General features: G+C 42.1%; 1 protein-coding gene across 2 annotated transcripts in view; it reads left to right on the forward strand.

The window, feature by feature from the left end:
* The window catches only part of PTP4A2 (protein tyrosine phosphatase 4A2), a 46800-nt gene extending 35668 nt beyond the window's left edge, over positions 1–11132 (forward strand). For both annotated transcript variants that reach the window (XM_075908565.2, XM_075908564.2), the window contains exons 4-6: positions 4970–5100; positions 8240–8314; positions 9724–11132. In XM_075908565.2, coding sequence (XP_075764680.1) covers positions 4970–5100; positions 8240–8314; positions 9724–9832 — 315 coding nt within the window. In that variant the 3' untranslated portion in view covers positions 9833–11132. The remainder of the gene's footprint in view (positions 1–4969; positions 5101–8239; positions 8315–9723) is intronic.
* Positions 11133–17712: the final 6580 nt, after the last annotated feature.

Here is a 17712-nt window from a genome sequence, read left to right on the forward strand (position 1 = left end):
AGAGTTTTCCAGGATTCCAGAGATATCCTGGAAAAACTCTTCCGTTTCCAGGGATGTGTTTGTTCTTCTGCTTTTTTTTAGTGGAAGAGTAAACATGCTCTTTCGGTAACCTCTATATTCCTCGTTCCATGAGGAATAAGGGGGATTCCGAAAGAAGGGGTTTTTCTAACATTTGGTCCAGTCTAGACAGGACAAATGTTGGAAAAACCTCTTCCTACATAAGAATTGGGGAAAAAAGTGGCAGTGTGGAGTGTATAAGGGCTGGGGATAGCAAGTGATGGAGAGGAGGAGAATAGAGAGGGCAGGGCTTCAAGGAAGGGGTGGTGTCTTGGGGGAAGGATGGGGTGGTAGATCTTTACTTGTTCTGATATTTAAAAAGTTATCTTGGGTGTAAAAAGGTTGGAGACCACTGCACTAGTACGGAAGACAGAGATGGTGGAATGTGGCAGCTAGTAAGCCTGCTTTGACAGATGGCATAGTGAGAGAGCAGGGAATTGGAGAATTAGACTCAGCCTGTTTCTTTTAGTGTTGGTGGCTGGAATAGATAATAGTGTCTTTGGGATTAATGTAACAAATGACTGGACGATAGCTAATATGATGCCAATTTTTAAAAAAAGCTTCAAAGGTGATCCTGGCAATTGCAGATCGGCAACCTGAACTTCAGTACCAGGCAAATTTGTTGAATCTATAGTAAAGAGCAGAATTCTCACACACATAGAAGAACACAATTTGTTGGGGAAATGTCACATGCTTTTTGTAAAGGGAAATCATGCCTCACCAATCTATTAGAATTCTTCTAGGGAGTCAATAAGCATGTGGATGAGGATTATCCAGTGGATATAGTATAGTTAGATTTTCAGAAAGCCTTTGACAAGGCCCCTCGCCAAAGGCTCTTAAGCAAAGTAAACTTTCATGAGGATAAGAGAGCAGATTCTCCCATGCATCGATAGCTGGTTAAAAGATAGGAAACAAAGGGCAGGAATGAATGTCAGGTTTCAGAATGGAGTGGTAAATAGTGGTGTCGACCAAAGGTCTGTACTGGAACCAGTGCTGGTCAACATATTCATAAGTGGTCTGGAAAAAAGGGTCAGCAGTGAGGTGGCAGAATTTGCAGATGATACAAAACTACTCAAGATAGTTAAGTCTAGGGATGTTAGCGAATAGTCAACTACCTGATAAGCATAAGCCTCTGAGAGAGGAGCTGGTGCTGGGGGAAGCCAGCTTAAAAGCTGGTTTCCCCCAGCACTGGCTGTGGTGCTGCCTGCTTCCCCCACTGCCTCAATCAGAGGCAACAGGGAGGGATAGGGGAAGCTGCTGCAAAGCAGCCTCTGCCAGCAACCCCTGTTCATTGTGGCCCAGGCTGATGCTGAAGCAGCCTCTGTTCACGGCGGACAGGGGCTGCTGGTCTCAGTGTGAGCCAGGACCGAGAAGTCCTGGCTTGTGCTCATCCGGGATGCTGCACCTCTACATTTTAAATGTGGTAAGAGCCCGGCGGCTCTTGATACGTTTAAAATGCAGAGCTGCAGTGCAGGTAGCTCCCAGAGCTGGCACAAGCCAGGACTGCTCAGTCCTGGCTCGAGCCAGCTCCTCCTGCGACTCTGCAGAATGGTCCTTATCGACTAATTGTGTAGAGTCAATACAAATTGTATCAACTACATGATTAGTCAGATAACCACAATGTAGCTCCCTGCAGTCTGGTTGGTACTCAACTAGGAATGTTACAAAGGGTTATCTCAAAACTAGGTGACTGGGCAAGAAAATGGCAGATGAAGTTCAGTGTTGATAAATACAAAATAATGCATATTGGAAAATATAATCCCAACTATACATATGAAATGATGGTGTTCAACTTAGCTGTTACCAATCAAGAAACAGATCTTGGAGTCATTACGGATGACAAAACATCCACGCAGTGTGCAGTGGTAGTCAAAAAAGCTAAGTATGTTGAGAATTATTAGAAAAGGGATAGACAAGACAGAACATATCTTATTGCCTCCATACAGATCCATGGCATAGGTTGAACCTCTGGTTCTGCAACACTTGTGGTCCAGAAGAACCAGGAATATTGCTGGACCAGAGAGCCCCAGCACTGGGAGCAGGGACTAGTTGGGAGGCTGGCGGCTATGAGGGTGGCCAGGAGCAAAGCCAGGCTGTTGGTCACTGGGGAGAGCCCAGAGATTGGCAGAAGTGAGGCTGGAATTCTGATCCAGCAAACTCCCTGTTCAGGACCGGTCAGGTCCCAAGGGTGATGGACCAGGGAGGTCCTACCTGTGTGCGCACATCTTGAATACTGTATGCAGGTCTAGTTGCCCCATCTCAAAGATGTATTAGAATTGAAAAAGATGCAGGAAAGGGCAACAGAAATAATAAGGGGTATGCAACAACTTTTATATAAGGAGAGATTAATTAATAAAACTGGGGCTTTTCAGCTTGGAAAAGAGATTATTAAGGGCAGATGAGAGAGGCTGGTGTAGACAAAGCAAACAAGAAAGTGTTTACTGCTCATAACACTAGAACTAGGGATCACCCAATGAAATGAATAGGCAGCAGGATTAAAACAAACAAGAGGAAATATTACTTCATACAATGCACAGTCAACCTGTGGAACTCCTTGCCACAGGCTATTGTGAAGTGCAAGACTTTAACAGGATTCAAAAAAGAGCTAGATAAATTCATGGAGGATAGGTCCATCGATGGCTATTAGCTAGGATGGGAAGGGATACAAAACCATGCCTTGAAGTGTACTTACCCTCTCTTTGTCAGAAGCTGGGAATGGATGACAAGAGAGGGATCACTTGATGATTCCCTGTTCTGTTCATTCCCTGTGGGGCACCTGGCATTGACCACTGTTGGAAGACAGGATATTGGGCTGGATGGAGTACTGGTCTGACCCAGTATGATCATTCTTGTGTCAGTTCTTTAAACTGTAGGTTAACATGGTTTAAAATATTTATATGGAAGTAGCATGAGGGAAACCCAAAGCAAGGATGTTAAGAGTTAAGGCTGAATTCTGTTCTTTGAAACCTTTAAGTTGACCGGGTTGAATCAAATAATAGATCAATTTCCATGGAAGTCAGTCAAGTTTGTCATTGACTGACTACTGTGAGAACAGCATTGGCCCTAAATGACTATGGAAACTAATTTGTTTGCTTTTGGATTAAATATTGAATGGGTATTATAAACCCCTACGAAAGTTAATTTTAAAAGGAGCTGAGAGTGCTAAATACCTAGTATGGTCAGCCCTATAGCCATACTCTGGACTAAACACCTGCAAAATTATTTAGGAGAACTGAAGCTTTCTGTTTCAGTAACTCTGACCCTGGCATATTTGTACCATTGAAACTTCTAAACTACAGATATTTGAGAGCTTCAGGGGGTAGCCGAGTTAGTCTGTTACAGAAAAAAAACAACAAATGGTCTGGTAGCACTTTATAGACCAGTGGTTCCCAAACTTTTCGGATTCACGCCCCCCTTTTTGATTTTTGAGAAACCCTCATGCCCCTTCCTCCTAAAAAAAATACCAGCAAAACTTGGGGTGGGATTGACAGAGGGGTGTGTGTATGGCTGGGTCGCCTCGCGCCCCCCCCTGGAATTTCTTCATGCCCCCCCAGGGGGGCACGCCCCCAGTTTGGGAACCCATGTTATAGACCAGGCATGTCCAAAATCCGGCCCGGGGGCCAATTGCGGCCCGTGTTCCGGTTTAATACGGCCCCACAGGTAATTTGGCAATATCTATCTTTTATGGCCCCCAACGAATCCATATGTATTGAGATGAATACATTGTAAAATCTCAGTTAATGTCAGATGGTCTAAATCAGTTATAAATATATTTGGACACAACATGTATACTTGGTGTTATGTTCCTGTTCATATTTTTTGAACTTAAAAGTTGACAGACAACCTTTATTACCAATAATATGTAATGTACTTTACAATGTTCCTGATATATATTTCAGCTTCCTGGATTTTTTTTCATCTGGCCTTCAGATAGGAAAGGCAGAGTGATTTAACACCTGTTTAGATTTGTCATCCATGTGACGAAATGAAAAGTATGCAGTTTGCAATAAATTTTGCATAAAATAGTTAATTTGCATTTAATTTTAATGGTTCAAAGAATGTCAGGCAAAATGGTCGGCCCTCACGCATGTTCACTTCATCAAATCTGGCCCTCTTTGAAAAAAGTTTGGACACCCCTGTTATAGACTAACAAAACATGTAGATGGTATCATGAGCTTTTGTGGGCACAGTCCACTTCTTCAGATGACCGGAGATATTTGAAGGCTACTCTTCAGTTGAAGTTTTTTGTAAAAAGGTGCGGTGGTCATATATTTCATACAGAAGTTTGCAATAAAAAACTGACAGTCTTATTATAGCAGTTTTAGATGACTGTTCCTGGAACTGATAAGCAGATGACAGTGCCTACACTGATGTACCATCCTGTCTTAGGTTACGATAAGAAGAAGCTACATATCAGATTCGGTGGTCCTAGCTCTTATTGTTTAGGAGGAGTTCTTGAACATAGACTTTTAGGCAAAAATTTGTATAGTTCTCTGTATCCTCTTTTAAGTATTCTATTTAATTAATTTTTTTTCTGATTTAATTACAGAATTTCAGTGATATTTCAAAGACAGCTATTTAGTTTTTTCTCTACTGAAACTGGGTATCGGTCAGCAAGTTCCACTAGACCAAATTAGCTCTATTTAGTGAGTTAGCTTTTAATTTAAAATGTTTAAGCACTTTTAAATTTGGTTGAGTATTGTGGTGTAATTGAATCCGTATTTGGAATACTTTACAACTAGGAAATTACATGTTTAATAGCAACATTGTAGAATTTGGATGTTGATTGAATATAACCCTGTGCTGCCCTCAGCCCCTCTTCCACTAGCCCTACTATTGATTGTGGATGGCATTCTCTATTATTGTGTAATCCCTGCACAAAAATGATAGCTAATTTTTTCTTCCTCCCAAGGACTGGCCATTTGATGATGGAGCGCCACCCCCAAATCAGATAGTTGATGACTGGCTAAACCTGTTGAAAACCAAATTTCGTGAAGAGCCTGGATGCTGCATTGCGGTGCATTGTGTTGCAGGACTGGGAAGGTAAGTGCTTTTCTGGTCTGCTTTGTAAGACGTTCACTTTAGCACGTACATAAGCGGAAGATTTCATCCTGGAAGACAGTGGCACTTATTCAGTTAACCAAAAGAAATCCCTTTGTGTAAGTAACCTCAAAGACTTTGGATCGCAATCAAGGATGCTTACTATGATTTTAAAATGGTAGGTGACATGACAGCTGTATCTCAAAGCTTTGGTTTAATTTTGGATTGTTTGTTCACAGTAGTTGATTTGACATAGCATAATAGTGCCAGGAGAATTGGAGAATCTACTCCATGAAAAATGCATTGCATCTCTGTTAGAAATCTGTTGTGCTTTTTGACAAATTGAATATATGTAGGCAGTATAAGCCAAATGCATTGTTTGCTCCGGGCCTAATCTGCAAGGTTCTGAATGCCTTCCATTCCATTGACTTCAGTGGGAGTTTGAGATCCTTTTTTGTTGCTTCCCAACCATTCAAAGCCATTGGATAATGTTACAGAATATTGGCATGCAACATTTCACTCAAAATTGTAAAAAGGCTATTTTTTATCTATTGGTGTATGAAAGTCCCAAACTAGTTTTTGAATGTTTGCAGTTTTGAGGTGGAGACATGCAGAGGCACACCAGAGCACTTTTTCACTTATGAACACCTGAAAAGAAAGATTCACATGAAAGTGCTTAGGGTGTTTCCTACAGCAGTGTGAATGCTGGAAACATTGATACAGGGCAGGTTAAGCAGATTTTTTTGCTAGTTAGGGGACCCAGTGAATTGTAATTTGCTCCATCAGCCCTAAACTGCCTTTCCTCAAATTGGTAAATCAGGATATTGGTTCTGTGGCTCTCTAGAATCCTTTAATTTTTATCTGCCATGCCTACCCCGATATACAGCTATTCTATTCATCCTAAGGGTGGCATAGGACAGGGATTGTTTGAGGTTGTGGTGTTGCTTTGTTACTGGAAACTAAGCAAATTGTCATGTATGCCAGTTCCCTGTTTGTTTTTCTATGTCCTGTTACTCCCCAAACACACATACATCATGTTCCCTCCCGGCCTGGGAAGGGACTGCCCCAAGATTGTTCCTGATTTATGGATTTTTTTATAGCCTCTTATTACTAGGACAACTGATAAATTTATTAATCACCACTTCAAAAATATAAAAGCTCCAGTTTAATATATAAGATAAACTTGTGGAAGGTGGCTATGGACAGATTGGACTGTCATTTAAAATTAGTCTTTTGAATCATTTAGTCAGATTTGATAAGGTAAGAGGAGTCAGGCTAGTTCAGTATTTGCATAAGGGAACTCTGAGATGTGGCAGAATATAACCATTTCGATAGGTGTCACACCTGCGGTAGTACTGGCTACCATCCCAGCATGATGCTGGGGGCACATTTCTATAGGAATTGCCATTTTTTATAAAGACCCAAAACCAACGTCCATTATGGCCTGAGGTCCCCCGATACTTACTGGTGGAGTATTAAACCAGGTGTCTTCTGGCCATAATTCAATTTTAGTAATGTATACATAGTCTCCTAAACTTACTCCTTTCTTTCCAGTGAGATTTGCTATTCACTCCCTCCTCTAAATTGTTGTACAGTAGGACTATGTGCTTTTTAAAAGTTGGTGACTGGATTATAGTGGGGTAAAGAGAAATACCTTCTGCATATGTGCTGATTTCTTTGATTTCCTTCTTCTCCAGGAACCATATTTGCAACCAAAAAGAAAAAAATCAATTTATTCAAATAATTGGGAAAACTAAATAGAGCAGCCAGTCTCTCACATGCAAACACAAGTTCTATAAACAAATGACTGCTTGTCTTGCATGCGGGTAACGAAGAGATAAATACTTGAGATGTGTTTGTGATGGGGGTGGGAGCCATATAAATCCTTAAATAGATATAATGGAAATGCAGAAAGGTGGCATAAAGAGAAATCAAGAATAGTCACGTAAGTTGGGTTGACCTGTCTTAATTTGATCTTTAAATCCATTTCCTCTGCTAAGGGAGAGGTGAAATGTTGAAGTAGGAAAAGCCTGAATAATGCAAACACATGGCAGTTAACATGATTTGCTACTCCCTTTTGTCTTGTTTCTAGCTGAGGATTTTTTTGAGGCAAGGGAGCAGGTGAAAGCTGAGCGCACATTTGGCTCAATGAAATGATTTAAAGCCCTCTTGTTTCTTGTCCAGCATTAGATTAAAGTGTGCTGACAGTGTGACAGCCACTGTTATTACATACACGAGTTGTTAGATTTTAGTCATTCTGAATGACTTTTCAGGTTGTCCTCTTGGGTTCCTTTTTCTGTAGAAAGCAAAGGAAGAACTTCTCATAAGTTTTGCTTAGGCCCTAGGAAGCAAACCTCAAATGTTGTCCGTTCTACTTACTTACATTTTTAAAGCGCAGTTAGTGCGTGTGGGGTTTCAGCCAGCCAGCCTGGATAAGTTAAACTGAAGCCAAGTTTATCTAGGTGCTGCCCAGCAGGGACAATGCAAGCTGCCCTGCCAGAGTTGCTCAGTTTTGTTCAGTTTACTATGTCAGTTCAATCTGAGCTCTCCTCTGCCACCAAGGTGCTAGGTGTAATTGTGTGCTATTGCTATTATGAGCAGCTGAGCATTAGGAAGGGGACTCAAAGCATCCCCTCCCTTCGCACAACAGTTGTGAACAGCCACCCTCACATGCTCCATGCTCAGCTGGGCTGGCTTCAGAGCAGTGACCTGCCAGTGAAAATCTTCCACCATTGCCCCATAAGTTTCCCCCTATCACCTAGCAAAAGGAACTAGTGTCGATGTAATTTCAAAAGTGGTACATATCTTTAGTGTTCATGGGATTAAAGCTGCGTTGTAGCAAAAAGTTAAGTGCTTCAAGATGAAACTCAAGTTTATTTATGTGCAGCAGAGTACAAAATGTTATAGTAAAAAAGAGAGACTAAAAATCCGTTATCACTATTTCATGGCAGACACTGAAGGAACTATTGATTTTGATGCTGGAGAATTTTACATTAGACGCTGCAGGCAAATAATTTTCTGTAGGTAACATTTAAAGGCAGGAGACTTAAGCTGTTAGTTTACAGACTAATATGGTCTCTTTGAGGGGTTCAGTGTACTGTTTTTCTAGACAGTTAAAATAAATACTGATTTCTCCTCATAGGGCCCCAGTCCTGGTTGCACTGGCTCTCATTGAATGCGGAATGAAGTATGAGGATGCAGTTCAGTTCATAAGGCAGTAAGTAACACTGGCCAGCTCTCCAGCACGCTTCCCTCCTTCTTTGTCTGTCTATGCAATTTTACTTGGGTGTTTTAAGAGCAACGTGCACTTTATAGCAAGACTTTTTAAACTGCTGAGAGCTTCCCAGTGTCTGTGTCCAGACAGTTCTCGGCTTAACTTAGTGAATGTCAACCCTTACTCCTCCTTGGCTAAGGAGGTGAATGTGGGGGAAAAGCACCAACCCTTCTAAGTCTGCTTTTGCATTGAGGCACTGGTTGGTGACCCAGTGTTTTTGCAGAGAAAGTAAAATGCTAACACAAGAACCTACAGAATCATTTAGTAAAATTACTGCTTGAGGAGGACAGTGACAAATTACTAGTGAACCAAGAATAAATGTAGCCTGGCCAGGTACTGTAGCAGCATGCTATTCCAGAGCCGTGGTGTCCAACACACTAGCCACATGTGGCTATTTGACGGTTGAATGTGGCTAGCTGGCTTGAACAGTGTAGCTAGTTGACTGGTTGAGTGTGGCTAGTTTGCTATAGCAGCAGCCATTAGAATGGCTATTAGAACTGGTTGGACACCACGGCTCTAGAGTTCTTGGACCAAGCTGCATGATCACTCTGCAGCATGAGCTCTAGGAATCCTGACAGTGTTGTGTATGGAAGTAACATTGTCTACTGGAGAAATGTTGCCAGCCATCCAGCATAGAAAAGGTGGTGTTGAACGAGAGCAAGCACAAAATTCTGGTGTTTTTGTCATAGCACCAGATCTTGAAATGGAGCCCATGAGAAAGGAAGATGCTGTATAATCATGTACTAAGAACACGCTTCACGCTGCTGTTGGAGCTCCAAGGTCTTCAGAGATTGTCCTAACCCGTTGTCCTCATCAAGAAGACTTTCTTGGTCCTCCTAATTTTTTTCCCTCTCGCTAGTGCTAGTCTTACCCTTTTTTTTTATCCTGCTCAATTACCCTCTCTGTTAACTCTCTTCAGATATTTGTACTTGGTTGTCATGTCTTCACTTAGCTAATATTAAACATGTAGACAGCACATGGCTCTAAAAGGCGTGGGTGGAGTGTCCTTCTGTCATTCAGCAACCACTTCTGCTTGTGGGAGAGGAAGTGAACTCCAGAGACTGTAAATCTACCAGCCCTAAGGCATGCAGCTGTCTGCTCAGTATGATGAGGGAAAAGTGTTTTTATCATCCACAGATCTGACTAATTCAGCTCTGCCAATCCTGATCCATGTCCCACTTGAGCTCTCCTTTCTTAGAGGAGGCACTGAATAACGAAGCGAGCCAGGTGGCAGCTCTGTGGGGCTGGAAAGCCCTTGCAGTGCAGCGAGGGGCTATCTGTTTTGAACTGTACACAATAACTGAAGCAGTGCTTCTGCTGTTGATATGATGTGTTCATTCTGTTTATTTTAGGAAAAGGAGGGGAGCTTTCAATTCCAAACAGCTGCTTTACCTTGAGAAATACCGACCTAAGATGCGATTGCGCTTCAAAGATACCAACGGTCATTGCTGTGTTCAGTAAAAGAAACCCTACACGAAGGCTGAAGTTATCATGGCTGTTTTCTGGACTCTTTGTCACCTGGAAATGTGAATCTGGAATCAAACTACGTCATCAAATTAGTGGTGGAGTCAGTGCTCCTCAGCCTCTGTCCTAATGGTGGTGATGATTTAAAAAAAATAATAAAATTAAAAAAAGAAACATTTCAGTGAAGGATTGTTTTCTCCTCAGGCTGCAGTTTGAATATCTGCCAGGAGAAAATCAGTTTCTGAACCTTCTGTATTTTTAACTTTTTTTAAAAAAATGAAATAAAGTAAAGTTTATGTCTAAGGAAAACCAGCAGAGCATTGGGTTATGCGGAAACCATGTTCTTGGTTCGGGGACAATGCTTTATAGTTAGGTCCTGGTATGTGGAATTCCCTTTGGAACTTCCTTTAAAAAAAAAATTACCCCCCCCCCCCCTTTATCGGTGACAGCTGGCAGACAGAAATAGGGAGAAGAACTTTTCTGCTATAGGTGAGTGGTCTGACAGCCTTAAGCCCACCTGAGCCCTTTCCAAGAAATATGGTGGTGGTTGTGTTGTGGGGTATTTAGAGCTTTCCAATGACAGGTCATTTTCCCATTAGTTCACTCTAATACACTTGGTGAACCTGCTAAAGGCTTTTTTTAATTGGCGGAGGGAGTGTTTTTTTTTAAACTCTGCGTGTGTGGACGTGGGTGTGTGCGCTTGACTAAATCATATTTCTCCAAAGAACTTGGCTAAGAAAATAACATTCTGCTATTTGGGTAGAAAAATTATATCTTGGTGGAGGAATATTCAGAAATCCATAATCCAGAAGTGTCCTACTCAACTAATGGAGACTCCAGACAGGAAGTTTTTAACTCCTCTGTCCTAAGAACCAGGTAGGCTGTTGTGATCATTGTCCAGATTTTTGTGGGGCTGGAATGTATTGTTTAGGCACCAGTGCGATATTTTCTTTGCTGGGTTAAGTGCATTAATTAAGAACTAAGACTAGTTATTTGCACGGCCTATGAGAGGTAGTTTCAGTAAGCTGGCATCACAATTTGTATGGGAAAACTAGGCTTAGTGCCCTGCCACATCAGCGATCTCTTGTGCTTTCATCTCACCATCGTGTTTGTAATGTTGATCAGCCACTGAGGTCTGAACACTGGTTTAGGATTGTCTTGTCCTGTGGTTTCTTGCAGTGTAGCACCAAAAGCTTTCATTTGTCTGTCCCAGCAGCAGTGCCAGCAAGTGCAGACTTGTGCCCCTTTAGTAATACCTCAGATGCTGGTTATGAGAACTGCCTATATACAATCTTTTCCTATTCCAGAGTTTAATATTGATTTGTAACCGAACAAAATTGCAGAAACACTTTCAGAAAACAAATAATGGATTTTTAAAATTCTGTTTCTATAAGTGTTTAAGTTAAAACAAAAAGGATGGTACTACTCAAGCCTTCCCACTTAAAGACATGCCAAAAGATCCCTTTGTCAGTTCAAGGCTATCAAATACTGCACTTCTCCTTCCCAAAGCTCAGATACTGTACCTTGACTTGAACTGTATTAATGTAGTAACAAACTCCTTCCTGCCTTAAAATGTGTAATATGCTCAGTGTGTTTGTGTGTCTGTGTGTGTGTGTTGCAGTTAAAATCAAGGCACAAGCATGCATGATATTAATTCCTACATGTTAGGAAAATCATCAGTAATGTTTGATTCTGCACAGGGGTACCTCGGCTGGAAGCATTTAACATTGGCCCTTTCCCTCTGAACAACAAACCAACATTTGAATTGTTCTCAGGATTGGATTTTTGATTCTGTGAAATTAAAATCTTCGATTCTGAACTGAATCACGTACTGTTAGCTAAAGCTGGTTTGACAGATGGGAGATGTAGGACTGGAGGGAAAAGGGTTGTAGCCAGATTATAAACCAAAGCCCAAATACTTTTAAAGAACAATAAAAGACCCTGTTTTACATGCTGTCTATATAACTGTATTCCTCCTCATTTTACTTTGATAATATACTATATTAGCTTGTACTATGGCCCTGCAAACTTAACTAAATTGATAAAACACAATGATTATATAGGTGCAGAAATTCATAGACATGGAGTGGGGGGGGGGGAGGGCTTGATTGTGACCAGGGCCTAATAGACACAATAGCTGGTTCAGCACTTAGACATAGTGCAATAAAATTCTTACGGCAAATGGCTCTCATTTCTGGTTCTCAATTTACTTGCTGCATAGCTGATACATTTTGTTCTTTACCCCGTTCTTTCCTTGATGGATTCAGACCAGTCTGTCTACAGATGCTCCTTCATAATTAGTCTGACCATAGTTCGTAGTGAACAATGTGAGCTTGCTTGTGACTCAGTGACCATGTGAGAGGCACAGTTCCATACTGAAAAGAGGAAGAAGTGCCACAGACATCAGCTATTTCTTTCTCCTCGCATCACCTGGTTTAAAACCCCCCTGAAATCTCTATGCAGCCTTTCCAAATGCTGTAAAAAGATCTGTTGCAAATCTCGCGTCTCCTGGACAAGACTAGACAATGTGCCACTTGGCAGTGTGTGAATTAAAACGTTGTCTGGGAGCTCCATGGGGAAATTTCTAAAGCCTTGGGTTTTAATCGGTTTCACTTCATTTGTAAGGGGAGCTCCATGGAATAGAGATGTACAGTTTACCATGTAACAGGAGTTCTACTTTCTAACCCCCCCCCCCCAAGCTCTAGTCAGCTTTGTTTTGTTGTAATGAAAACAGATACATTACTCACAGATCAGTACTAGATTTCTAATTTTTATCAGATTTCCTCACCTGTGCGTTGATGTATGGTTTCAGTCCCCAGTGGAGATCAGAAAATAAATGACTGGAAGCTGGCTCCACATTCTTGTCTATATGTGGGCTTCTCTTGCCAGTCTGTTCACCCTGCTAGCCCTAGTCTCACTCTTTGAGTTTGCTGTTCGAGTCCCACTCCGCTCCTGGGGTGGGTTCTCATTCTAGATTCCCCACGCAGACTCCTTGCTCCAGTCTTTCCCTGCCCTGTCTCTTTGACAAATGGCTGTTTTGACAAAGCTGCATTTTCCAACAGAAAACTCTTCCCTTGGAATGTTTTTGACCAGCTGCAATCAATTTCTTAATAGCCTCCATTTTCAAGCCCTTTATTTCCTCCCATCCTCCCTGCTGTGCACTCTGCTGATGTCAATAAACTGCTTACTTTCCCCTAAAATCCCATTTTGAGTCTTATAAATGTCACTTCTAACTATCTACCCCAGATACCACTGTGGAGCGATAATTAGGCACAGACAGTTAATGGGGTTAGTGGGAAGAGTTCCCCTGAAAGTTGCTTATCACCATGTTGGGTATTAAGGACATAAATTATGTGATTGAGGATCTTTTTTCTCTGCTTCTAATTTACTAGGGCCCACTGGGGTGCAGTGCTGAATAGGGAAACTGATAGGAAAAGAGGCACTCCGCACCTTGCAGGATTCTTCCCCTAGGGAACTGATAGGAAAAGAGGCACTCCGCACCTTGCAGGATTCTTCCCCTAGGGAACTGATAGGAAAAGAGGCACTCCGCACCTTGCAGGATTCTTCCCCTAGGGAACTGATAGGAAAAGAGGCACTCCGCACCTTGCAGGATTCTTCCCCTAGGGAACTGATAGGAAAAGAGGCACTCAGCACCTTGCAGGATTCTGCAGATCTACATGTCGCATCAGCATGATTTCAATAAAGGACTCCTTAGCTGATTTCTTTGGACTGGCTTGACTCTGTGCATAGAACTGACGGCATTCAGGAATCCCTTGAAGCTCCTGTGAAAATTGAGCAGTTTTTAGAAGTGGATTAACTTTCTCCCCATTTGTACTTCAGCCCTGGAAGGGAGGTAATTAGTAATGTGTTGCATCTGTGTCAATAGCATCTTTTGTTCTAGACCCGCCTCCAATTCTCACAATAGCACTGTGAGCTAGGTAAATATTTTTACCCCCATTTTACAACAGGGGAAATTGAGGCACAGTGATTATATGCGTTGGCCAAGAGCACACTGGAACTCCCAGTGTGTAGGGAAACTGGAATCCCGTCTCCTGGACACGTGTTTCCAATCACATTGAACATTCTGCTAAGAGAAAATTAAATGACATAAGCAGAGTTTTGGCTATGATTTCCTGCCATTGTCTAATCAATGTGAGACCTGCCAAAGTAAATGCTCAGGTAATGTGATGAAACTATGATGCTTCAGAATGGGGTTAGGTGACCAGAGTTTAAATGCGGGATCCTTATTTAGCCTACAGCTACCATGAGTAGGGCAGCACCTGCTGGGAAGTGAGGCCTTAAGAAAAAAAATCTTGCCTTGGACAAGGAGACTGAGGATGGATGATTATGGCCCTTTGTCTGGAATGGTGATAAGAGAAACAGAAGCACCATGCAAAAGGCAGCAGAACTTGTTCCATCTAACTCTGCAGCTAGCAAATAAGACCGGCTGCTAGGATCCAGGCAAATATAGGGACTTTGGCTGGAAAATCACCAATTCCTCTGACATTGACCACAAATTCTGTAGTATGTGTGAGAGATTCTAGAAACCATTATAGCTTTTAAAACCCGTAAACTGCCCGAAACTTTCTTCTACGACTGGGTAAAATTCTACTCACCTGCCACCAGCATCCCTTGGTGACATCCAGAAGAATAGGATTGTTTAAAAAAATAAATCTTCTGCTCTGGACAGTTAACAAATGGCATTTTAACAGTCTTTGGAGATTTTGTCTGGATGCAATCACCTTAAATTGAAAACCACCTCTGATTTTGGACAACTGGCTCTGAGGAGGTGTTTCAATAAGATGTCACTAACCCTTCATTTTGCAGCTGTTTCTCTGCTCAGTTCAGGCCCAATATTAACTAAAATATTAGCCAAAAACAGATTAAAACGTCTCATACTTAATCTAATCCAGGTAGTTCAGCCCAGTTTTATCACCAGCAAAGGCCTTTTAGATGCCAACAGGAGTCATAAGCCTAATCTTCTATGTTGGCTCTCTTGGATATGGCTAGCAGAAATTCTATCATTACATGTAGAAAAGATGTCTGATTAGTCCCTTCAAAGTTTATCCTCTGAGAATATTGGTGCTGGTGGATTCTGGCTACTGCTTTATAGCACTGCAGAAAGCTATTAAACAAAACCCCCCACTTCCAGAATCAGAGTTCAGAATAACTTTAAATGACTCAGAGGTTTTTCATCTATACTTCCTGACCAAAATTTGTATTTCATGGAGTAGTTATTTTTATTTTTTACTTGCATTATGAGATCAGGGCCTAGACAGCATCTGCCCACAATAATTTCTGGTCAGGGAGCTGTCTTGCCAGGGAGCTGGCTGCCTGGGGAGGTAGCTGCCTGATTCCCTATGTACCTTGGGGAGCTGGGGAGCCTACCAAGAAATCAGTAATCTTAGAACCATACTGCCTGGAAGTTGACGGCCAAGGGAGACAGCCAGCTGGTGAGTCTGCAATCTCGGAAACCAGATAGCCATGGAGTCTCTTGCCTTGGAAGCTGGGCAGCCCACCAAGTGGGATGCTGGCAAGTTGGGAGTTCAGGGAGGGGGGAAACCCCAGGAGTTGGGCAAGTTAGCAGGAAACCAGGCAGGGACATAGTCTAAACTTTGTCAAAAGTTACAATGAAGTTCACAAGTTACCACAGAACATATTGATCCCCTCTAGTTAGCATTTTCTGACAAAACTTTTGTTGGAAAACTTCCAGCCACCGCTAATCTATCCATTGCCATAAGGAGACAGGCTGATGGAGGTAGCTCTGTTGACTGGCAAATCAGAGCTATAGGTGAGATTAAATTCACGGCCAACAGACCCACTGCTAGGTTTTAATGCTGTTGGAGGAGATGAAAATACAAGTCAAGTGACAACTTACTGTAATGTAGACCACTATCTGGTTGCGATCTCCACTGATCTGCCATCCTTAAGAAAAGTGCTCCCAGGACCCATGTAATCTCTAGACCACCCCTTAACATGCTAAAATGAAAACATGCTGGCAAAAATCACTCAACCCCACCAAAAAGAAATCCAGAATAATGCAGCAAATCACACAACTAATGACATCTGCTAATTATCAATGTGCAGTCCGTAAGAACATAAGAACGGCCGTACTGGGTCAGACCAAAGGTCCATCTAGCCCAGTATCCTGTCTGCCCACAGTGGCCAATACCAGATGTCCCAGAAGGAGGGATCACAACAGGTAATTTTCACGTGATCCCTCCCCTGTCTCGCACTTGCAGAGAAACAGAAGCGAGGGACACCATTCCCACCCATCCTGGCTAATAGCCATTGATGGATCTAACCTCCATGAATGTATCTAGCTCCTTTTTGAACCCTTTTAAAGTTCTAGCCTTCACCGCATCCTCTAGCAAGAAGTTCCACAGGTTGACTGTGCACTGAGTGAAGAAAAATTTCCTTTGGTTTGTTTTAAACCTGCTGATCATTAATTTCATTGGGTGACCCCTAGTTCTTATTTTGTGGGAATAAGTAAATACCTTGTCCTTATTCGTTTTTTCCATACCAGTCATGATTTTATAGACCTCTATCATATCCCCCCCCCTTAGTCTCTTCTTTTTCTAAGCTGAAAAGTTCAAATATTTTTAATCTCTCTTCATATGGGATGTGGTCCAAACCCCTCATCCTTTTTGTTGCCCTTTTCTGAACCTTTTCCAATGCCAATATATCTTTTTTGAGACGAGGCAACCACAACTGTATGCAGTATTCAAGATGTGGGTGAACCATGGTTTTATATAGCGGCAATAAGATATTTTCTGTCTTATTCTCTATCCCTTTTTTAATGATTCCTAATGTTCTATTTGCTTTTTTCACTGCTGCTTCACAGAGTGGATGTTTTCAGAGAACTATCCACAATGACTCCAAGATCTCTCTCTTGAGTAGTTGTAGCCAAATTAGTCCCCATCATATTGTACAGGCAGTCCCCGGGTTACATGGATCCGACTTACATCGGATCCCTACTTACAAACGGGGTGAGGCAACCCCGCACTAGCTGCTTCCCCCCAGCAGACCAGGGAGACGCGAAGCTAGGGCCCCTTCCCCCAGCAGACCAGGGAGACGCGGAGCGGCTTTTCTCAGCAGACACCTCAGCTTGAGAATAAAGGACTGAGGGAAGTGAGGTGTGGGAGAATAAAACTGAGCTCTGGAGAAATGTTTGGCTAGAGTTTCCCCTACAATATGTACCAGTTCCGACTTACATACAAATTCAACTTAAGAACAAACCTACAGTCCCTATCTTGTACGTAACCCGGGGACTGCCTGTATATACAGTTGGGATTACGTTTTCCAATGTGCATTACTTTACATTTATCAACATTAAATTTCATTTGCCATGTTGTTGCATTTAGCTGTAAAAACGAGTAGTCCTGTGGCACCTTAGAGACTAACAAATATATATATAGTCTCTAAGGTGCCACAGGACTACTCATTGTTTTTAAAGTTACAGACTAACATGGCAGCCCTTTTGAGACTTTTACTTTTAGCTGCACCATCTTCCTTGTCTACTATTACCCCTTCTCACATGCCTTTAAACCCCGCTTTTGGCATACTAATCCTGGCATCCTTTATGAACATAGCCTGGGATTCAAAGTCAAGTCCAAACCTCCAGCCATGGGGGGAAAGAAAAAGATCCCATTAAGAAAAATGTTGTCAAGGAAACTGTTCTCACTCTAGGCAGCCAATAACACTCAAAAGAAAATTCTCTCCACTGCACAGCTCAGGACAGCATGCTGTAGGCTCTGCAAATGGAACTGGGACAGCAGGAACTCAGCGCTGCCTACAAAGACGGGTATTGATTACCCTGTGGACTCCCTCCCAACCTGCTGTAGCTTTCTTTTGCATCTTGAGTAACAAGCCAGACT

Source organism: Pelodiscus sinensis, chromosome 26, assembly GCF_052426305.1.
Source record: "Pelodiscus sinensis isolate ZL-2025 chromosome 26, ASM5242630v1, whole genome shotgun sequence".
Taxonomy (NCBI): domain Eukaryota; kingdom Metazoa; phylum Chordata; order Testudines; family Trionychidae; genus Pelodiscus; species Pelodiscus sinensis.